General features: G+C 36.8%; 1 protein-coding gene across 10 annotated transcripts in view; it reads right to left on the bottom strand.

Moving 5' to 3' along the window:
* The window catches only part of ATRNL1 (attractin like 1), an 842,049-nt gene that overhangs the window by 676,385 nt on the left and 145,990 nt on the right, over nucleotides 1-19,674 (bottom strand). For all 10 annotated transcript variants that reach the window (XM_045362239.3, XM_074002848.1, XM_005566518.5 and 7 more), the window contains 3 exons: nucleotides 10,236-10,320; nucleotides 8,530-8,738; nucleotides 7,095-7,213 (listed from right to left, as the gene is read on the bottom strand). In XM_045362239.3, the coding sequence (XP_045218174.1) occupies nucleotides 7,095-7,213; nucleotides 8,530-8,738; nucleotides 10,236-10,320 (413 nt within the window). The remainder of the gene's footprint in view (nucleotides 1-7,094; nucleotides 7,214-8,529; nucleotides 8,739-10,235; nucleotides 10,321-19,674) is intronic.

Here is a 19,674-nt window from a genome sequence, read left to right as displayed (position 1 = left end):
ATGCTGGATCTGCCTTGGTTTAACATAGAAGACATTTAATGGCTTAGGGAGATTGGAATGTTAGAGTGGATTTGTCCTTTAAGATCTGCTCACCCTCCGTGAGAGGATCTAGAAGACACACCTTTCACCAATACTGAAAGGAATAACCTTGAGAGGGGAGCACTGGCATCCTTGAAGAGCTCCATGACTGCTCTTCTCCATATGCCCTGCCTTGCAGTGGGAAGTGCAGCCACTGAATTGGGAAATATAAATGCAATAGGAATAATTGGATCTAGGTTGGCAGGGGCCAGGTAGCAGCACTCAACTACCAAAGGCAAGGTGGGTGTGGTTACTATGATGAACAGCAGAGTTAAAGCAGCAATTGGAATAGTCTGACTTGCTCACATCTATGGCATTGGTGAGTTGAGCATAAGGTTGTTCCTAGAAGTAAAATATATAGAAATCCTACTAAATTCCTAATAGATTTCTATAAGCAGAAAAGTTCTAAGTAAAGAAAACTCTAACCTGAATCACAAATACAGAGAGTCAGAGTTCTTCAATTAAGTTCCAAAACTGAGCCAGTTTACAGACCCAAAGGCCTTGAATGAAGGGGATGCTGGGTCCCCTTAAGGAAGGACCTCAACATACTACCAAAAAGGTATATTGTTCATCTTTCTCCTTGCCTTTCTCAAAGGGATTTACGGTGTTTACCAGAGTAACTATGCACTGAGGAAAGGGAAATAATCAGTGTCAGTACTAGATGCTGGTTCTGAACTGACATCCCAAAACATCACTGTGACCCAAACATCACTGTGGGCCACCCGTCAGAGACTTATGACTGCCAGATGATCAGTGGAGTTCAGGTCCCTCTCACAGTGGGCCCACTGGGTCCGAAACCCATCCTGTGGCTATTTCCCAGTTCCAGAATGCATAATTGGAATAGACATACTCAGCAGCTGAAAGAAAACTCACACTGGTTCCTTGACCTGTGGAGTGAAGACAATTATGGAGGGAAAAGCCAAGAAGAAGCCACTAGAACAGCCTCTATGTAGAAAAATGGTAAGCCAAAAGCAATACTCCATTCCTGGAAGGACTGCAAAGATTAGTGCCACCATAAAGGACTTAAAGGATGCAGGGGTGGTAATTCCCACTATATTCCCATGAAATTTGTCTATTTAGTCTATGTAGAAGACAGATGGATCTTGGAGAGTAACAATGAATTATCATAAGCTTAACCAGGTGGTAATACCAATTGTAATTGCCTTATCAGATGTGGTTTCATTGCTTGGGCAGTTAACACATTTCCTGGCAACTGGCAAGTAGCTAAACATCTGACAAATGCTTCTTTCTTGAAACTTGTTAGTAAAAATCACTAGAAGCAGTTTGTTTTCAGCTGGCAATGGTAGCAATACACCTTCAGTGCTCTACCTCAGGAGTATACCAACTCTATGCTCCTATGTAATAATTTAGTTCTCAGGCATTTAACTGCCTTTTCACTCCACAAGACATCACACTGGTCCATAATATTGAAAACATCACACAGATTGGACCTAGTGAGTAAGATGTAGCAACTAGTCTAGACTTATTGGCAAGATATTTGTGTGTCAGAGGTTGGGAAATAAATTCATCTGAAATTCAGGGACCTTCTAACTCAGTGAAATTTCTAGGGGTCTAGCAGTATGGGGCATGTCAAGATATCCCTTTCAAAGGTGAATGTTAAGTTGTTGCCTCTGGCCCCTCCTATAACCAACAGAAAAAAGAGGGAGAATGTCTAATAGGCCTCTTTGGATTTTGGAGGTAACACATTCCTCATTGGGGTATGTTACTTTGACCCATTTACCAAGTGATCCAAAAAGCTGCTAATTCCAAATAGATCTCAGAATAAGAGAGGGTTCTGCAGGTCCAGACTACTATGCAAGCTCTGCCAGTTGGGCTACATGATCCTGCAGATGCAATGGTGTCTCAAATATCAGTGGCAGACAGGATGCTCTTTGGAGCCTTTGGCAGGCCTCTATAGGAAAATAACAGTGCAGACTCAGGATTTCGTAGCAAAACATCACCATCCTCTGCAGATAACTATTCTCCTTTAACAGAAACAGCTCTTAGTCTGCTACTGGGCATTAATAGAAACTGAATGTTTAACCATGGGCCACCATGGTGATTTCGGCCCATCATGAACTGGGTGTTATCTGACCCACCAACCCATGAGGTTGGGTGTGCACAGTGGCACTCTATCATCAAATAAAAGTGGTATATACATGACCAGGCTCAAGCAGGCCCTGAAGAAGCAACTAAGTTACATGAAAAAGAGGCCCAAATGCCCATAATCCCCACGTCTGCCACAGTGCCTTCTCTCTCCTAGTCTGCACCTATCACTTCATGAAAAGTTCCCTAGATCACTTGACAGAGGAAGAGAAGACTGGTTTCATTTACAGATGGTTCTGCACAATATGCAGCCTCTACCCAAAAACGGACTGCTGAAGCTCTGCTGCCCCTTCCTGGGACCTCCCTGAAGTACAGTAGTGAAAGGAAATCTTCCCAGTGAGCAAAATCAAGCAGTGCACCTCATTGTTCATTCTGTTTGGAAGAAGAAATGGCCAGATGTGCAACTGTGTACAGATTCATGGGCTGTGGCCAATGGTTTGCCTGTATGGTCAGGAACTTGGAAGGAACATGAATGGAAAATTGGTGACAAAAAAAATAATTTGTGGAAAAGAGATGTGGACAGATCTCGCTGAATGGCAAATAAGTGAAGATACTTGTATCCAGTGTAAATGTTCACCAAAAGGTGACATCAGCAAAAGAGTATTTTAATAATCACATGGATAAGATGACCAGTTCTATGGATACCTTCTTCCCTAGCCACCTGTGTCATCACCCAACATCATGGACAAAGTGGCCATGGTGGCAGGGATGGAGATTATGCATGGGCTCAGCAAAATGGACTTCCATCCACCAGGGCCATGACCACAAGGTACCCAATATGCCAGTAGCAGAAACCAACACTGAGCTCCTGATATTGCGCCATCCCCCTAGGTAATCAGCCAGCTACCTGGAGGCAGGTTAACAGAGCTTCCATCAGGGAAAGGGAAGCATTTGTTTTTACCGAAACAGACATTTATTCTGGCTACAGATTTGCCTTCCTTGCTCACAATGCTTCTGCCAAAACTCCCATCAGTAAACTTACAGAATTCTTTTTCTACTATCTTGGTATTCCACACAGCATTGCTTCTGACCAAGGAACTCACATCACAGCACATGAAGGACAGCAGTGGGCCTAGGCTCACTGGTCTTATCATGTTCCCTACAATCATCAAGCAACTTGTTTCATAAAACAGTGGAATGGGCTTTTGATGATTCCGTTACAGTGCCAGCTAAGTAGTAATACCTTGCAAGGCTGAGAGAAGGGTTCTCCAGAAAGCCATATAAGCTCTGAGTCGGCATCCAGTACATGGTGCTCTTTTTCTCACAGCCAGCATTTATGGGACCAAGAATCAAGGGTTGGAAATGGGAGTGGTACTACTCACTATTGTCCCTAGTAATTCATTAGCAAAACTTTTCTTCCTGTTCTTGCGACCTTACTCTTTGCTGACCTAGATGTCTTAATTCCAGAGGAAGGAATATTTTTTTCCAGAAAACACAACACTGATTCCATAGAATTGGAAATTAAGATGGCCACTTGGCCACTTTAGGTTCCTTACACCTCTAAATCAACAGGAGCAAGAGTGAGAGTGGAGGTGGAGATGCCACACACTTTTAAACGACCAGATCTCAAGTGAACCCAGAGCGAGAGTTCACTTATCAACAAGCGGATGGCCCAAGCCATTCATGAGGGATCCACTCCTGTGATCCAAACACCTCCCACCAAGCTCCACCTCCAAGACTGGGGATTACATTTCAACATAAAGTTGGACAGGGACAAATATCCTAATTATATTACCCTGTGATTGAGATCAGTGGAAAACTACAGCAATCCAATTCAAGCAGGACTACTAATGAAGAATGACCCTTCAAGAATAAAAGTTTGAGTCACCCTAACAGGTAAAAAACCACAAGCAGGTAAGGTGCTTGCTGAAGGTAAAGGAAATACAGAATGGTTAGGTAAGAATATACATATAATCCAGTCTGTCACTGATGGACATTTGGGTTGGTTCCAAGTCTTTGCTATTGTGAATAGTGCCACAATAAACATACGTATGCATGTGTCTTTATAGCAGCATGATTTATAATCCTTTGTGTATATACCCAGTAATGAGATGGCTGGGTCAAATGGTATTTCTAGTTCTAGATCCTTGAGGAATCGCTGGGGCCTGTCGTGGGGTGGGGGAAGGGGGGAGGGATAGCATTAGGAGATATACCTAACATAAATGATGAGTTAATGGGTGCAGCACACCAACATAGCACATGTATACATATGTAACAAACCTGCACATTGTGCACATGTACCCTAGAACTTAAAGTATAATTTTAAAAAAGAATATACGTATAAATACTAGCTACAAACACGCAATCGGTTACAGAAATAAGGACAGTAATTGTATTTCCTCCTCATTTTGCTAAGAATACATCTATGTGTGTGTTTGTGTGTGTGTAATATCTTCGTTTTCATTCCCCTCTTATTCCCTCATCATGTAACATAAGATGCTCATATCAGAATTTAAGCACTGTTGATTTTACATCATAGTATTTAAGTTATAGAATATCAAGGAGAGGAGTAAATATCACTCAAGGACTTTACCTCCTTTTCTGGGAAAGAGATTGATGTGTTTTCCAGTTGTACACAGGATACTTGTATCATGTTAGGTAGAATATGACCTAGTTATTATCTTCATTTGAAAATTAAGTATGTTTATGTAGCTATGTATAGGTGCCAAGTTGACAAAGGGTAGACTTGCAATGGTTAATTTTATGTGTCAACTTTTCCAAGACATGGGGTGGTCACATATTAGGCTAAGCATTATTTCTGGATATGTCTGTGGGGAGTTCTGGATAAGACTAAATTGGTACGCCAGGTAAAGTAAAATGCTCTGCCTATGGTGGGCATCATCCAATCCACTGAGGGCCTAAAAGAACGAAAAAGTAGAGGGAGGAAGAATTTCCTCTCTCTGCCTTTTCTTGCTCTTGGACTGAGACTTACACCATCTGCACTCCTGGTTCTCAAGCCTCCATACGTGGAGTGGAATTTAAATCATCAACTTTCCTGGGTCTTCAGTTTGCAGATGGCAGATCCTGGGACTTTTCAACCTTTATAACCACATGAGTCAATTTCTTATAATAAATCTCATTATGTACATACATATTATATATTTATATATTATATATAAACAAATATATATTTATATATCTACAAACTGTGTATATGTGTATATATATAGACAGATTCTGTTTCTCTGAAGAACTGTAATACAAGTCCCTGATTCCCATGTCTTATTTTATTCAACTCCCACTTCTACTAAAATAACTCCCATTAGATGAATATTAGTGGATATCTTAAAATGTAATTTAAATTTGCAAAACATAACCATGTTATATTAATGTTAAAACTCAAATAAAATTGAAGTATATCTTGTTATTAAAACAACTTGTATCACTGGAAAGTACACAACAACAGAATATGTATGAAAACAAAAGGGTTCAATCTAATGAGTCAGTGACTGCAAATTTCCCTCCATTTTAAGTTTTGAATATTAGATTAAAATCATAAAATTTACATATTTTGAATTATTAATTAGTGGAGAAATTTTTTTAATTATACAATCAAATTTTTTACTTAGTTTCAACTCCCTTTTCTTTGCCTTTTAGCTCTGCCTGCTATCTTGAAAAACAAGTGGATACTTTCATTAATAAAAAAAAATAAAAAATAATACATTATATTCAGTTGGAAATATGTATCCACACTATTTATTTTTACTCAAGCTATAGGCCCATAAAAGAATCTTTAGGCTGGGTACAGTGCCTCATGCCTGTAATCCCAGCACTTTGGGAGGCTGAGGTGGGCACATCACTTGAGGCCAGGAGTTCAAGACCAGCCTGGCCAACATGGTGAAATCCTGCCTCTAGTAAAATATAAATTAGCCAGGCATGGTGGTGCTTGCCTATAATCCCAGCTACTCAGGAGGCCGAGGCATAAGAATCACTTGAACCCAGGAGGTGGAGGTTGCAGTGAGCCAAGATCATGCCACTGCATTCCAGCCTGGGTGATGGAGCAAGACTCTGTCTCAAAGAAAAAAAAAACAATCTTTAATCCTACTAAATACTACTTTTTTAAATTTTTCCTTTCAATTTGTTGATATCTTCTATGAAACATAGAATGTTTAGATGCGACCACTTAAAATCTTAATTTTTGCTGCTCTTAATCCATTTTCATCTGCCATAAATATTTTATAATTTTTTTTTAAATTCTGCAATATATAGAACAGCTCTCCCACAACAAATAAACAAATATAGGGCTTAAAATGTCAATAGTGCTTAAACTCTATTTTAGATGTAAAAGGCCTTTTAAAAATCTTATAAAAATTATAGAATGTTTAGCAGCATCCCTTGCTTCTACCTATTAGATGACAATAGCAGCTCCACATTTGTGACAACCAAAATGTCTCTGTGAAATGTCCCGTGTGAGACAAAATTGCCTCAACTTGAGAACCACTAATATATAGACAGTTAAAAGAGAAACTACTACTACCAACAGCTGAGGCTAAACTTACACACAAAGTGTGAAAACAAAGCACTAGACCACACGACCACTAATGCATGTCTGACAGGAATCCACTGGGAATTATTTCAATACCTACCTATATAATCTTATTTTCATTAGGACAGAAGATAATATTTACAGTTATAGTCTTTTTTAATATCAGTTTTTAAAAAATGTTCCCAGTCTCATCCACGAAAAGAAGTAAAGTTGATGGATCCAAAATGGAATCTAGACTGACAAATTTGAACAACAAACCAGTCTAACTTTACAATTTACTAAGAAGTGAATGATTCCCTATATACTTTCTAAATGTCTTAATGTGTAAAGTGCGTTTTTTCTACAGTGCTATTAAATGGTAAGCTAATGATCATAAAGCAGCAGTGTGTTATAACTACAGCACCATTTACCCATAAATACTGACCATACTACAGTTGCTATTTGCCGAAATGCATTTCTTGTCATCACACCATTGGCACCCATTTGTATTGGCAGTACAGCTGGCACAATCTGCATATCTGTAACATCTGTCATCAGAAGCAGCTATAATACAAATGGGAAACAATACATCAGCACAAAAAAGAAAATCTTACTCTTCTTAATTTACAATATCTATTTAAGAATCATTAAGAATCACTAAGACATTTTTTAACCAAAGAAATGACCTTCAGTTTCAAAGTAAGTTTCCTAAAGATTAAGACAACATTCGTAGTTCAATTGTGTTTACAGGATTTTCGAGACCTTTTACCCCCATTTTAATTATTCAATATACAAGGATCCTACAGTCACTTTAAATTCACACATTTGGGCCAGGCGCAGTAGCTCATGTCTGCAATCCCAGAACTTTGAAAAGCCAAGGCAGGCGGATCACTTGAGGTCAGGAGTTGAAGACAAGCCTGGCCAGCATCACGAGACCCATCTCCACTAGAAATACAAAAATTAGCCAGGCGTGGTGGCACATGCCTGTAATTCCAGCTACTCGGAAAGCTGAGGCAGCAGAATTGCTTAAACCCAGGAGATGGAGTTTGATCACACCACTGCACTCCAGCTTGGTTGACAGAGTGAGACTCTGTCTCAAAAAATAAAATAAAATAAATAAATTCACATATTTTAGAGAAGGTCAAAGGATTTATAGACATTTTACTGAACAAAGGGTATTACTATACACACAAAAGAAAACATCATAACAAATACAGTTTATCATCCTTTTTAAAGATATCAAAAGACATCTGAATTAATACACATTAGTAAAACTTAAAAATACATTTATTAATTAGAGCCTCAAAAATGCTTAACAACGCCCATCATTTAAAACACCAAACAATATTTATCCAAATAGTTAATTAGCTAACTGATGAATAATTGACTGGTAACTCTTCATAAGTCTCATTTATTTATTCACCATTCTATAAGAAATATAATACCAGAACATTAGTCATGAAATGCTAGAAAATTTTTTTACTTTATGGTGTGGTTTAGCAATAATTCAGGAAAAAAAAATACCACATGGAAAATAAATTATTTCATTTTATTTCTTTAAATCTAACAGTATATCTTAGAAATGATGTATTGGAAAGTATTTTAAAATTATATTAGAAAATTCATATATATGACCATGTCATATATAAAATATTGATATATATATACTATATATACAGATTTCAAAAATAAAACTAAAAATAGCTAATAAAGATATTAAATTATTAATCACTAGATTCAAACATTAGAATTCCTAATTAGGGTATTATAAATTTTTCATTTCTGTAGCTACTAAAGTAATTCTTATAAGCAGAAGATATTTCTACTTCTGGAGAAGAGAAATTTTGCTGCCAGAGAGAGGAAAAGAAAAAGAAATTTACCTGTTTTAGGAGGGCACTTTGCTCTAACAATATTATTAGTATTCCCAGATTCCCAAGATTCACAGTGATTTTTATTCCAAACACATTTTATCCCTGGACCAGCATTTTTACAAAGTTCTTCATCTCTGAAAGCCTTGCAATTTGGAGGCTTGTATACAAGGATATCATTAAGGAGTACACTAGAAAATCCCCCAAATATATACATGGACCTATTAAAAACAAAACAAGAATCTTAAAGAAACACTGTTAAAAGTCTGTATCTAATGTTATTTATAAAAATAAGCATATATTTAAATATACATTTTATACTATTTTAAGTACTTCTTTAAGATCATATTTCTAGCATACAATATGATATAAAAACACCAGAGGAAGTACTATATAATTTCTTGAAGACTTTCCAGACAAAATATGAAATATTCTATAAAAAAAGACTAAGTCTTCAAAACGTGTTTTATTGTTAATACAAGAAAGGAAAAAAAAACAAGGATTATATACAACATCTGTTTGTCAGAAAAATAAGTGTTGTTTTTAATAAGGTAGTAAACAATATTTTTTTAAAAAGATAATAGCTGTACATAGACAAGACACACTTTAGAACTGCTATTTAGAATTATAAATTTTCAATATAGACATAGAATTCTGAAACTAGACACAGAGTTCTTCTTATGGTGTTTCATTCTTTTAAAATAAGAAAACTAAGAGTAAAATAATCAAAAAGATTTTTAAAATTTCAGTCTGGAAAGAGATGCCTAGACAATACTAAATTCTAACCAGTGCCAAAAAAGGTTGAGATGCCCTTAAAATAGCATATTTTTCATGTCAAAAATATTATTAACATAATAAATTGAATCAGTTAAAAAAGGCTTCCAAAATGTATTTTATAATTTAAAAAGGTAAAATAAAAATCAACCAGAGAACCCGAGAGGTTTTATGTTTCACAGTTTTCATTTATTACTGTTTGGACAGCCAATTGATATCAGTTACACAGTTTCATTGTGGTCAAGTCATTTTGTGGCAATAGTGGAGAATTTTTACATATTTAGGATAAGGCAGTAATAAAAATGAGCTTATAAAAAGGTCATTCTGATTTACAAATGTTAAGCTACTAAATGAGCTAGCAGATTGTTACCTGTCACTGGATTCCAAATTACCAAAATTTTGAGATAGAAATACAAAAATTATATTAACTTAAATGGAGAAGGCAATGTAATGACCATCGAGTCCAATTTCTCAATGGATATAAGGATTGTAAGGTCCAGAGAGGTTAAGAGACTTGTCAAAAATCACCCATTTCGTAAATGACAGAACTAAAATGAGAATCTAATTCTTCTCACTTTCCTTGTTCTCCTTGATAGAAATATGGGGCTAGCCTCTCTATCATTTCAGTTCCATCTTTTTAAAAGAAGAGTCATTCCTTATCTGATCTCTGGAAAAAGAAAAGAAGGCAGGATGACATAGAAGGGTATCTGATGTTTTATCTCAGCACCTTTCTTTTACCTACTCCCATGTCCCTTAAATATATTAAACAAGAAAGGAAAAAAGATATGATTAACAAATCAAAATGTATTCTATGGTAGAGCAGAGATGCATAAAATCCAATACCACTAAGTACCAATGATAATTTTCAAAAAGAATACCAGAATATGAGGATAGTATGACTGATATCGGTGACCCTCTAAAAATTGGAAATGTGCTTCTTTTACCCATTAATGACTACTGCAGAGTGTCCAAATCTGTTGACGTCTCTATGAAGATTTGGTTTTGGTAGTATTTTCCATTCATCACAAGCTAGAAAAAAGAGAACAGAAAACCAAAAAATGAAATAAAATAATAAACTAAGACAAATAACATAAAAACATCATTGGCCAAATTAAAGATATACTATGCACAAGCAGGAAGCCAAAAAAAAAATTCTCACTAATTTTCCATGACCTTCAATTTAGCATAATTACTCAACTAGCACTATTCCTTAAATAAAAATAACTCTTGCCAAGAATTCCCATAAATAATTTTAAGCATATGAGAATAAGAAAATGAAAGGAATGAACATAGAGGTATTTTATATTGGAAGATTATTTCGAAGAGATATCTTTATTAAATATACCAGGTAAAACTTATGAATGTCAGTATAGGGCACGCCTATTTGAAAGTTTAATACTGAATCAAATATTACATGTATGCATACAAAAGTAAATGGCATATATAATGTCCGCTGAAAGAATACCTAAAAATATAATCATCAGGATAAAACATTTAAATCACTTTAATGATTTGATATTTCAAAAGAAAAGCTTTTTTATGTAGAAGGGAATTATTTTAACTGCAAAATTTCTAGATAAAAAATGAAAATCATAAATAATCTATGAACTATATAAAAACTATGGAAAGTGGTTAAGAAAAACGTGTATTTCAATATAAACTCAAAATTGACATATATACTAACATAAATTTGAGATTTAAAATAATTCATCATTCAATGACTAGTAACATTGTCAATACAGTGTTTTAGATTTCATCTTCTTAGAAATGCCATATCTATAAAGACATGCCTTGGTATTTCATAAAAGCATATAGATATAACAAGATATTTTAAAACAAATTAATTTTGTTTAGGTAAAAGCCTTTATGGAACAAGAAAATAATCTTAAGTATAGTTAGTTGTAAAAGTTAAAGTAATGAATTACTTGTTTTCTTATTTAAGTAATTATATCTATAATAATAATAAAATAAATTTGGTTTCAACTCAATATTTTATTAATGAATATCAAAAAGTTATAAAAACCAAAACTGTAAGTTTAGAAAATGATGTTGAAAGACTGAGAACAATAAAATACATGTTGACTTGTATATGCTAAAGTATACTCCAGGAAACACAAATCTCCCCCGAAAAAGTGTATTCATTTAGTTTGTATAATCTGTCTTTTAAGTCCACAAGGTATATCTGCCTATTAAATACTCTCTAAACAGAGAGCGTAAAGGTACAAAACCTAACCTAACTTTATGTAACAGTGTTTTCCCAATGTGTTGTCCAAAGGAGCACTTTTCACATAATGCCTATTAAGATCCTCAAGAGTCAATGCTCTGAAGATCACATTTTAGAAAATATTATTATAGAGGCCTATGATAAAGAATAACAGACTGCCAATTTTACATGTTAGAGTTAATTTAAGAAATGTACATTATATGTGTGTAGTACTGTTAGGTTGGTACAAAATAAATTATATAAAGTATAAATTGTATACTTGTATATATAAAGTATATATAAAAGTTTCAAAGTGTTTTCATCTGCATATCTTAAAATGCTCTTTATAAGAATCCAGTGAAATTGATTAAGCAGGTATTACCCTATGTTAGAAATGAAGAATCAGACCTATGGGAAGGTAAATAACTTGTATGAGGTCCATTAGATTAATGGATCATATAGTAATTCTGTGTGTAATTTTTTAAGAAACTGTCGTTCTGTTTTCCATAGTAGCTGGATCATTTTACGTTTTTACCAGTAATGCAAAAGGAACAAATATGTCTCCATGTCCTCGTCACCCTTGCTATTTTCTGTTTTTTGTATCATAGCCATCTTAATGAGTATGAATAAGTATACCACTGTGGTTTTGACTCGCATTCCCTAATGATTAGTGATGTTGAGCGTCTTTCCATGTGCTCATTGGACATTTGTATATCTTTGGAGAAATGTCAATTACACAGCTCATTTAAATTTATAGATATTAAGTGGTACTGTGCAATCATTGTAACCATGTTAGAGTTTTCCATGTTATGACTATATGAAATATTCACCCATTAAACTGTCAGTGATTAGCCTTTTTTAAGATTTTTTCCTATTACAGGTCATGTTGGTATATTCACTGTTATATGTATCTTGTGCATATTTTGAAGGTTTCTCCAGATTTCCAAGAGGTATAAGAAAATACACAACTTTGATTTTACTAGATTTTCCCAGTTTGCTCCCCAAAGTAGTTGCGTTGACCCACATTAGCAGTGTACAACAGTTCCTCTTGTTTTATATTCTCTACAACATGTAGCTCTATCAGACTATAAACTTTTACCAACCTGATAAATGGCTTGATTTTGCATTTTTCCAGTTACTGGTGAGTCAACTTATTTTCACATGTATAGGTTATTTGTTTTAGTCTTCTATGAAATCACTGCTCAAGACTTGCACATTTTTCTATTTGCTTTTTGTCTTTTTCTTAATAATTTAAAGAATTCTTGATTAAATACTCCAGATACTAATCCTTTGCTGGCTATATGTATTACCATTTATTCTTCCATGCTACAGCATCTTTTTTTCACTTAGTTTATGAAATCTGGTTTCACAGAAAGTTGGTCTTACTTTTAGGTTACCTTATGATCTGTGCTTGTTTATTCAGTAAACTGAGATTTTAAAAATAATCTCTAACTTTCTAGTAAAGGTTTTCAGTTGGCTTTTACTATTTTGGTCTTCAATCTTTTTGGAACTTATTTTTGTATATCTGGTAAGCATCAAACTTAATTTTTCCCATATATATTTTCCAGATGGAAAATTTCCAAGTATATGTCCATGCACTAATTTTCCCAATTTTTGAACATTTATCCTTGACCCACTAACTTGTGCATCATTTAATTTCTGTACTGTTATGGTTTGCTTTTATTATTTTTAAATATATACATATGTGAAGCTCAAACGTCCAATATTTCTACAAGGCTTATCAAAAAAAAAAATCCACTGCCCCCTATCTTCCCAAAGCATATTCCAGAATCACAGAGGTAAGCACTTTTAATTCTAAATAAACAGCTAGAAAGAGTTTGTTTTTGTTTTTTTGTATTTTCATCTGTCCTAAACAGCATGCCTCATTCCCAGTTTCAGATAATATGTCTGACTTCCTTCTTCATAGAAGCTCTTACATAGACTTACACACACATACTTTCTCTCCCTCCATTCTTTATACCTTTATATTATAATTTTTTTAGAGCAATATTCAGTTTCTTATTTGTTTTTTGGAGATGGGGTCTTGCTATATTGCCTAGGCTGGTCTAAATTAATTCCTGGTCTCAAGCAATCCTCCTGCCTCAGCCTCCAGAGTTTCTGAATTACAGGTGCACACCACCGCACTTAGCTAAAGTTCAGTTTTCACTATTTCTAATAGTATATATCTGTGATATTATTTACAGATAAGCCAGGTAGCATAATACATATTTATTCTTAAATAACTTCAAACTATACTACATGCTACCTGACTTCAAACTATACTACAAGGCTACAGTAACCAAAACAGCATGGTACTGGTACCAAAACAGAGATATAGACCAATGGAAAAGAAAAGAGGCCTCAGAAATAACACAACACGTCTATAACCATCTGATCTTTGACAAACCTGACAAAAACAAGAAATGAGGAAAGGATTCCCTATTTAATAAATGGTGCAGGCAAAACTAGTTAGCCATATGTAAAAAGCTGAAACTGGATTCCTTCCTTACACCTTATACAAAAATTGATTCAAGATGGATTAAAGACTTAAATGTTAGACCTAAAACCATAAAAACCCTAGAAGAAAACCTAGGCAATTCCGTTCAGGACATAGGCATGGGCAAGGACTTCATGACTAAAACACCAAAGCAATGGCAACAAAAGCCAAAATAGACAAATGGGATCTAATTAAACTAAAGAGCTTCTGCACAGCAAAAGAAACTACCATCAGAGTGAACAGGCAACCTACAGAATGGGAGAAAATTTTTGCAATCTACCCATCTGACAAAGGACTAATATACAGAATTTACAAAGAACTCAAACAAATTTACAAGAAAACAGCAACCCCATCAAAAAGTGGGCAAAGAATATGAACAGACACTTCCCAAAAGAAGACATTTATGCAGCCAACAGACACATGAAAAAATGCTCATCAACACTGGTCATCTGAGAAATGCAAATCAAAAACACAATGAGATAACATCTCATGCTAGTTAGAATGGCAATCATTACAGGAAACAACAGATGCTGGAGAGGATGTGGAGAAATAGAAATGCTTTTACACTATTGGTGGGAGTATAAATTAGTTCAACCATTGTGGAAGACAGTGTGGTGATTCCTCAAGGATCTAGAACTAGAATTACCATTTGACCCAGCCATCCGGATCATTACTGGGTATATACCCAAAGGATTATAAATCATGCTACTATAAAGACACATGCACACGTATGTTTATTGTGGCACTATTCACAATAGCAAGACTTGGAACCAACCCAAATGTCCATCAATGATAGACCGGATAAGAAAATGTGGCACATACACACCATGGAATACTATGCAGCCATAAAAAGGATGAGTTCATGTCCTTCGCAGGGCCATGGATGAAGCTGGAAACCATCATTCTCAGGACACTATCACAAGGACAGAAAACCAAACACTGCATGTTCGCACTCATAGGTGGGAATTGAACAATGAGATCACTTGGACACAGGGCGGGGAACATCACACACCAGGGCCCGTTGTTGGGTGGAGGGCTGGGGAAGGGATAGCATTAGGAGAAATACCTAATGTAAATGATGAGGTAATGGGTGCAGCAAACCAATATGGCACATGTGTATCTATGCATCAAATTTGCACATTGTGCACATGTACCTAGAACTTAAGGTATAATAATTAAAAAAAAAAAAAACTCCCCTGCCAACCAATGATGAACATGTATAATAGGTGAAAAATAAATTTTTATTCGGTGTTAATCATCTGAAGTTTGGATATTTTTGGTAGACATGGATATATGCTGCCCAGATCATCATTCAAAAAAACAAATTTGTTGTCTGGGTTGTTAGTAGTGCTGTCAGTGAATAGTCAGTTGCAAGCTACCTCACAAACTGCCTGAGGAACACAGGCCCACTTTGCTCAAGGGCACACCCTTCTTAGAATGACCCATATCGAATGACTGATAAATGTGGTGGTAAAAAGGCCTGGCCATTCCAGCCCAACATGGGAGAAGTATGACCAATTATTTTGCCTTCAGTCAATCCTTACAGGGTTGACTAAGGTTATCTGTCCACATCACAACTCAGCTTCTCCCTTTGTCCAATTCTGCTTCATCCCCCTACCTCTTGCAAAGGCATTGATTGTAAGGGTACTCCCAATTAACATCATGAATACTAAACTCTACCTCAGAGTCTGCTTTCCAGAGGACTCAAACTCTGACTTGTTTCAGGAATGGTATAAGAAAGTAAGAAATAAGTTGGAGTTTGAGAGCTGGATCATACATTGCCAGGCTAGCAATGAAAAACTCATCATTGGTGGTAGGTGGAGCACAGACAGCTCTTGGCACAAAGTGGCCATCAAGCAACTGCAAAAACTTAAAGTAGTGGTAAATTAGGACGGCATACCAATAGAAGGGAATAGTGTAGCAGGAGGAAGTACTAGATGCTTGAAAAACATGAGGAAGGGTAACTATTAAGATATTAGAATTGCATGTCTACTGCTTAGCCCCAGTGTGCTCTAAAAAAAGATAATGAAAGGCTGATAAAGCCAGAGGGTCTCCTCAGTACCATATAAAAAGACTGCCAATTATAGAAGATCTGCCAATTAAAGAAGGTCAAGCCCCAGAAGAAAAAGGACTCTGACACACAACATGGGAGTATCAGAAGTTGATGCTCCTTAAAATCTCCCCAAATTTTGAATTCTCAGATTTTCCTGAATCATCTGACACTGCAGAAATGATCCACCCTACCCTCCTAAAACACAGATAGCACTCTGCCTTTGCTTAAACACCATGTAGAGGTTACTCTCCAGCAAGACCTGTGGCCCAGGTCAGGATCTGCTCACATCTTCAGTACTGGCCAGAGGGCCTATAACTTGGGTTGGGTATCAACATAACTCATCCAGGTACATGTTGGGACTGCTAAGGAAAGAAAGAGAATATACCACCAAAGAATCTGTAAGACCTTCGCCGGTCGCAGTGGCTCACGCCTGTAATCCCACCACTTTGGGAGGCAGAGGTGGGCGGATCACAAGGTCAAGAGTTCAAGACCAGCCTGGCCAACATAGTGAAACCCCCGTCTCTACTAAAAGTACAAAAAAATTAGCCGGGTGTGGTGGCAGGTGCCTGTAGTCCCAGCTACTCAGGAGGCTGAGGCAGGAGAATTGCTTGAACCCAGGAGACGGAGGTTGCAGTGAGCCGAGGTCACACCACTGCACTCCAGCCTAGGCGACAGAACAAGACTCTTGTCTCAAAACAAAACAAAACAAAACAAAACAAACAAACAAACAAAAAAACCTAGACAGATAGACAGTACATGTTGGAAGGAGGTGGGAGAGTACAGGTGGTATGAGGTTCAGAGGAGAGCTTGATCAAGCAGGCCAGAACCTTATCATTGGATTAGGGAGAGTTTATTGATTTGAAAGCCTTCTCCCAAGATGCAGGATTTACCTTTCTGACAAGGATGCCACAAGAGGTGATGTTAACTTGCTGTCTGGATGAGTCCTAGAAACATGTAAAACATGAAAAATATACCCCATGCTAAGTAAGGTCAAAATGCCGGAACTGCCATAGCAAACAGTAAAGGCAGTGATTAAAAGTCTAAAAATGTGCACATGCTGAAACCAATATACATTGTAATGCCAGAAAACCCACCAGGCCATTTTATCTACGGAAAGGGCCAGATGATATGACAATTACCAAAGCCATGAAGAATATGATGGTGGGAGAGACACTAAGTAGCATCACTAAGAATTTCGTGGGTCTCCTCCATAGACCAAAGCTGATGGTAAGAGAAACTGTAACAGAACTGAGCCCAATGATGGGAAACAACAGGACAACAGAGGCCAGCTGGTAACACTGAAGTAACAGAAGCCAGTGCAAGTAGAGGGCAATTATTGTAATGAGCAGCAAGGTCAAAAGTGTCAATCAAGGGAATTAACTTATAAAGAATTATAGAGATATTTAACAGAACATAGTATCCCTAGAGGCAAAACAGATAGTCAACAAGGGTATTCCCAACTTACATTATCAAAAGAAAACAAGGGCCGGGCGCGGTGGCTCAAGCCTGTAATCCCAGCACTTTGGGAGGCCGAGACGGGCAGATCACGAGGTCAGAAGATCGAGACCATCCTGGCTAACACGGTGAAACCCCGTCTCTACTAAAAAATACAAAAAACTAGCCGGGCGAGGTGGCGGGCGCCTGTAGTCCCAGCTACTGGAGAGGCTGAGGCAGGAGAATGGCGTAAACCCGGGAGGTGGAGCTTGCAGTGAGCTGAGATCCAGCCACTGCACTCCAGCAGCGGCAACAGTCTCAAAAAAAAAAAAAAAGAAAGAAAACAAAGATGGATGATCAGGAGGCTAATTGTAGATGCTGCAATTAAAAAGTCACAATGCATTGCTCAATTTCTGGACATGAGCCATTTTGGAAATCCAGAGATGATAAATTTTAAATTCTGGGGTGCAGGAAGAAGGACTCTGAAATACCACAGCAAGTGTATGTGTTATTAATTTCCCCAGCTATTCCTCAAAAACATCCATAATAATCTTTTTGGTTAAATTGTAGTCTAGAAAGAAAGGCATCACAAACATTTCAAGTACTATTGAACACAGAGTCTGAGTTGACACTGACACCTGCAGATACAAAGTATCATTATTGCCTCTTTTTATAGTAAGGATATATGGGGATGAGGAAACAAAAGGAATCCTGGACAAGGTCCAGCTCAAAATGGGTCCACTGGGTCACAGACTCACCCAGTGATCATGTCTTCAGTCGCTGGATATAGAATTGGAATAAACAGACTTAGTAAATGGCACAACACCTACCATATTTGGTCCTTGGTTATCACAGTGGAGGCCTCTGGGAGCTTTTATACCCTGGGTAACACAATAAATGTTAAAATACTATCACATTCCAGAGAGAGTGGATAGAAGCAATTAGTATCGCCTTTAAGAACCAAAATAATGCCAGGATAATGGACCCCATCAAATCTCCATCTAAATCATCAGTTTGGCCCCTGCAAACTAAACAAAGCTTAAAGGATAGCAGTCACCTACCACCAAGTAGAACTAAAATTGTGTTATGCAAGATGTATATGTTTTATTAGAGCAAATTAACATGGCCATGGAGTTGGCAAATGTGTTCTTTGCTAACTATCAAAAAAGAGGATCAAAAATCATTTGCATTCTCATGGAAGGGAAACTAGTATACCTTCACACTTTTGCCTTATCCTGTTGGATATTTTGCAGAACATTACGTTGTTCTACTACATTAACACCATTATGCTAATTGGGCCAGATGGGCAAGAATAATGCAACAGAGACCTTCTTAAGACATATGCTTCAAAGGGTGGAAAATAAAATCTACAAAGATTCAGAGACTTTCATGTTGGTAAAATATTTAGTGGTCCAGTGGACAAGAACATTCTTAGACAGCTCATCCGAATTAAAAGACCAATCACGTATCTTGCAACTCCCATTACAAAGAAGAAAGCAAACCATCTGGTAGGCCTCTTTGTGTTCTAAAGGCAGCACATTCCGATCCTAGGAATACTGCTTCAGCCCATATACTGCAAGACATTAAAGGCTGCCAGCTTTTTCCAGCCAGGGTAGGAAATAGCTCTGCTGTCAGTGAAGTCTACCCTGCATGCAACTCCGCAGCTAGGGACATATGACCCAGTACATACTACAGTTCTTGGTAGTGTCACTGCTGGAAAAAGTAGTATATGGAATTTACGGCAAGCCCCAGTGAAAGAATCACAATGCAGTCTTCACACACATGTCAAAGGCCATACCATCTGCGGTGGAAAGTTATATACCTCTATTACTGCCTTGCCATTAGGTCCAGATAAAAATAGAATGCTTAAGCACGGGTAATCAAATGACTACGTGTTGAGAGTTTGCAATCATGAGCTATATTGTTACCAATAACCCTAAGAATATGAAATGGAAGTGGTACCCCTGATCAAGTATGAGCAGGAACACAGGGCACAAGCAATCTGTTTAAGTATGTAGCTCAAATCCCTATGTCATCCACCACTGTTACATCAACACCCCTCCCTATGGCCATATGGGGAATTCTCTGCCGTCCAGATAACAAGAGGAAGAAAACACAAATATGTCAGCTTGATATGTGGGCATAAATCAAATGCCTTAAAGCTCAATACTAAACAAATATAATGTGTTTACATGT

The sequence above is a fragment of the Macaca fascicularis genome, chromosome 9 (genome assembly GCF_037993035.2).
Source record: "Macaca fascicularis isolate 582-1 chromosome 9, T2T-MFA8v1.1".
NCBI lineage: Eukaryota > Metazoa > Chordata > Mammalia > Primates > Cercopithecidae > Macaca > Macaca fascicularis.
Note: the sequence above shows the minus strand (reverse complement) of the source record. Positions and strands in the feature narration are given on the sequence as shown.